General features: G+C 38.1%; 1 protein-coding gene across 1 annotated transcript in view; it reads left to right on the forward strand.

Moving 5' to 3' along the window:
- The window catches only part of EPAS1 (endothelial PAS domain protein 1), a 39,084-nt gene extending 35,849 nt beyond the window's left edge, over positions 1–3,235 (forward strand). Inside the window, exon 16 of the mRNA XM_009286320.2 lies at positions 846–3,235. Within this exon, the coding sequence (XP_009284595.1) occupies positions 846–997 (152 nt within the window). The 3' untranslated portion in view covers positions 998–3,235. The remainder of the gene's footprint in view (positions 1–845) is intronic.
- Positions 3,236–3,745: the final 510 nt, after the last annotated feature.

The raw sequence follows: 3,745 nt of genomic DNA on the forward strand, positions 1-3,745 counted from the left end.
GGGCTGCTGCTCGGGGACTGGCTGGGCATCGGTCGGCGGGTGGTGAGCAATTGCACTGTGCATCACTTGCTTTGTGTATTATTATTATTATCATTTTATTTCAATTATTAAACTGTTTTTATCTCAACCCACGAGTTTTTTTTCTCAGTTGTGCTCTTCCAATTCTCTCCCCCATCCCACCGGGTGGGGGGGAATGAGCGAGCGGCTGCGTGGTGCTTAGTTGCCGACTGAGATTAAACCACGACAGTTGTTTAGTGTGAAACTTTAATGTTTACATTTGTAATATATGAGGAAAAATTATTTTTGCCCTTCATTTCAATTAAACTTAATACATTTTTACCTTGGAGGTCCAGTCATCCTCCATCCATACTCTTGCCTTGTGATGGAATTGATTAAATTGTACTAAACAACGTCACTGCAGCATTGATATGGGAGGTTTGTAGGTTAGAGTCTTAACATGTGCCTTCTAAAAGCAAAAATAAGTAATTAAAGAGGACGTATATATGTCCCTTTTAATATATATGGGTAGCGGGTGTCAATTTAGAAACTGTGTTGTTTACTACAGCTTTCCTCATCTGCACCAATATCATTTTTCTCAGAACAATCTAAATTGGGGGTGGAGGTGAAAAACTGCACCTGTGTGACACGCTTGCAACAGTTGAAGGTAGAGCGATGCGTAGGTTTGCTCTGAAACCTGTAACTGCTGGTGGTTTGAGGCATATCGACATAAACACAAAATGAGATTATAACTGGTATAAACAGAAGAGGGAGGAGAGGAAAGAAGTCCTCTCTCTGTCTCTCCGGTCTCAGCACCATGACTGACTGACTTCTCTAATCTCCTCCAGGTATGACCAGTCGTCTGCTGGGGCCCTCCTTTGAACCTTACTTGTTGCCCGAGTTGACAAGATATGACTGTGAGGTGAACGTCCCTGTTTTGGGCAGCTCTACGCTTCTGCAGGGCAGTGAACTGCTCAGAGCGCTGGACCAGGCAACCTGAGCAATCCTGCAATATTCCGTGGCCTATACTGTTCAAAACAGCTTCAGTTTTTAAATATATTTTTGCAAGTAGACAATTTCTAATACCAATACACTTTTACAGGATTTTACTAAGATATTGAACCTGTCCACGTTACCAAATAGTGGCCTTTTGAAGTTACTCACTTTATTATTCATATTAAAGAAATACATCTACTGTATTTTCTCTGCTGCAATTAAAGTGTTGTTTAGAGAGTTTGATTACCCTCCCCTTATCTCATTACTTGTAATTTATACTCTGAAATTTTCTTCAAATTTCCTGCTAATAAAAAGCTGTGGTATAAATGCCTCATCATGTGATACTTTGGCTGCAGTACTGCAAAGATTTATTTTTATTGCCAAAGATGAATGAAACAAATTTGATCTCCAACCACAGTTTTTTGTTGATCTGCCAAATTGAAATCCTTTGAGTCTTTCTCTTTTCCAGCATTTATTGTATTGTAGCTTTCGTAACTTTTGGAAAAGCATACTGAAGAAAAATCCCAGCCTTCCGCCCCCCCCCTTCCCTTCATTTTTTATACACTTTGTTGAAAGAAATGTGAATGGTGAACTGCAATGTTTATGGGTATCTGTGAAAGTTGCACGTTGTAAGCTTTTTTCCTCAGAAGCAAGCCACATTCTCAGCTGCCTTAACCTGGCTTAGCTCTGTAGCCAAGGGAGTCTTACAGATTTACCCCAGTGGAGGATTTAGGCCTGTGTTTTTGTTTGTGTTGGGGTTTCTTGTTTTGTTCTTTGTTGTTCCCTTTGGTTTTTTGGTTGTTTTTTTTTTTAAACACAAAACAGATTTTTTTTTTTTTTTTTAATTTCTCTCTGGATCAGTTGTTAATCATCTCTTGGTACTTTTGCTATATGTAGGACACAACAACCTTAAGAGCTGTTTGTTTCTGCTAGAGCTAGTAGTATTTGTTATGGTGTTGCTGATATTTCAGGAATCTGACCAGCGGCCAGTACTAACATCTCTGATTAATGTTACCCTTTTTCATTTTACATGCTAGCTAGCAATATAATTGCAATGTTGAATCGTTAAAACTAAAAGTTAAAGTAGTATTTCCCAGCGTATTAGGCTAACTCAGTTATAAGCAGACGGAAAGAATTAAGGATTGTGTAGCGAGATGAATAGCTGGCAGGCAGGTCTCTATCATTTTTACTTGCCTTGCCTTACATTAATCAGTAGCTGAAATGTTACTAAAAGGCAGCCAGACATTTTCAGAGCTCCTTTCCAACTATCATTGGTTGTCATGCACATATTTTAAAAAATAAGGCTTTGAATGCTTTCAAAGGCAAAGGGATTTGAAAGTTTAAATTACAACATATTTAAACAATAAAAGGCAGGTGAGCACTTCTGACTTTAAAATACCTACAGACCTAGATATATGTTGGGATATATCATCTGGTTTCCTCCACTGGTATAAATCATCGTAGCTTCATTGAAGAAAATGGAACGGTGGCAATGTACAAAAGGTAAAAATCTGGCGCAGAAGCTTAGAATAAAGATATATTCTTTTGAGGCTTGTGATTCTGCTGAAGCCTGGTTTATAAAATTGCTTTATATCATGCACTGACACTTGCAGAGAGGGAGCCTTGGGTTTGTTGAGCACTTCAGAGTTCGCTGTGTTAAGTGAGTCTTAACCACACATCCTTAGAAAAGCTGAAGATCTTTTGTTATTGGTACATAATGTAAAAAAAAATGATAGTCCCTATTGTAAGCAATCTTTCAAGAGTTTATTACCAAAAATAATCTACTCCTAAAGTGAAGTTATTACCGTGTGGAAAAAATATATTGCAAGCATCAAAATCTGATGAAAATTGGCAAGCCAGATTTGACAAATTTGCAGTGGCAAGGACTTAAAGGCTTCAAGGATTAAAGACACTTGAATACTGCTCTTCTGTTTCTTATTTGTGTAGTTTCAGCATTAAAAATGTTATACCCTAACAGTTTACTAAAACACTCTGAAAAAATATTCCATGTCTTAATATTAATCATCCTTTTTATCATAATTATTTCATAATCTATATTGCTGAATTCTTATTGACAATATAATAACTGTATGGGAACTTTAACTTGATAAGGAAATGTATTTTGACACTGATACCTTATTAAAGTATACTGATCCTAAATTCTTTGTGACTCATTTGCTATGAATTTGTTATTTGTTGTATCATTGTAAAACAAAAGTATTTATTAAATTATTTATAGAAAATAAAGGTTTGCATTGATCTTTGAAGAATGAAAGAACAAACAAAAGTTACCCGTATTTGAGAGCTGGGAAGCAGCCTGCCAAAGGTCCGTACCACCAACCTTTTTGTAGAGTTTACCCAGCTTTCCTCAAAGGGAGAATTAATGCCCTGCAGACCGCCCTTCCGAAACACGTCCGATGGTTCAGACTGCTGCTTCCATTTCAATAGTGTATTTCTGTCTGAGGAGCTGCTACCCTTTAGAAAAGAAAAGAGAATTAAGTTGAAAAAACGCCATTTTAGAGGCAGAATTACCACAGCTCCTCACCTCCGCTTTTGTGGCAGAATATGACAGCCATCGTACTCTGGCACTCCTGACAGGCCCATGAATAATGGGCTTTCCCTGACCCAAGCCTCTGCTTCACCCACCCATCCTTTATCCCAACGCTGCTGTTAAGGACACGCCAGTCCTTTTCTGTACCGGAATTGCCAGTTTTGCCGATGTAACAACACTGATCATGCGGTAGGAGGACAG

Source organism: Aptenodytes forsteri, unplaced genomic scaffold (genome assembly GCF_000699145.1).
Source record: "Aptenodytes forsteri isolate BGI_AS27 unplaced genomic scaffold, ASM69914v1 Scaffold584, whole genome shotgun sequence".
Taxonomy (NCBI): domain Eukaryota; kingdom Metazoa; phylum Chordata; class Aves; order Sphenisciformes; family Spheniscidae; genus Aptenodytes; species Aptenodytes forsteri.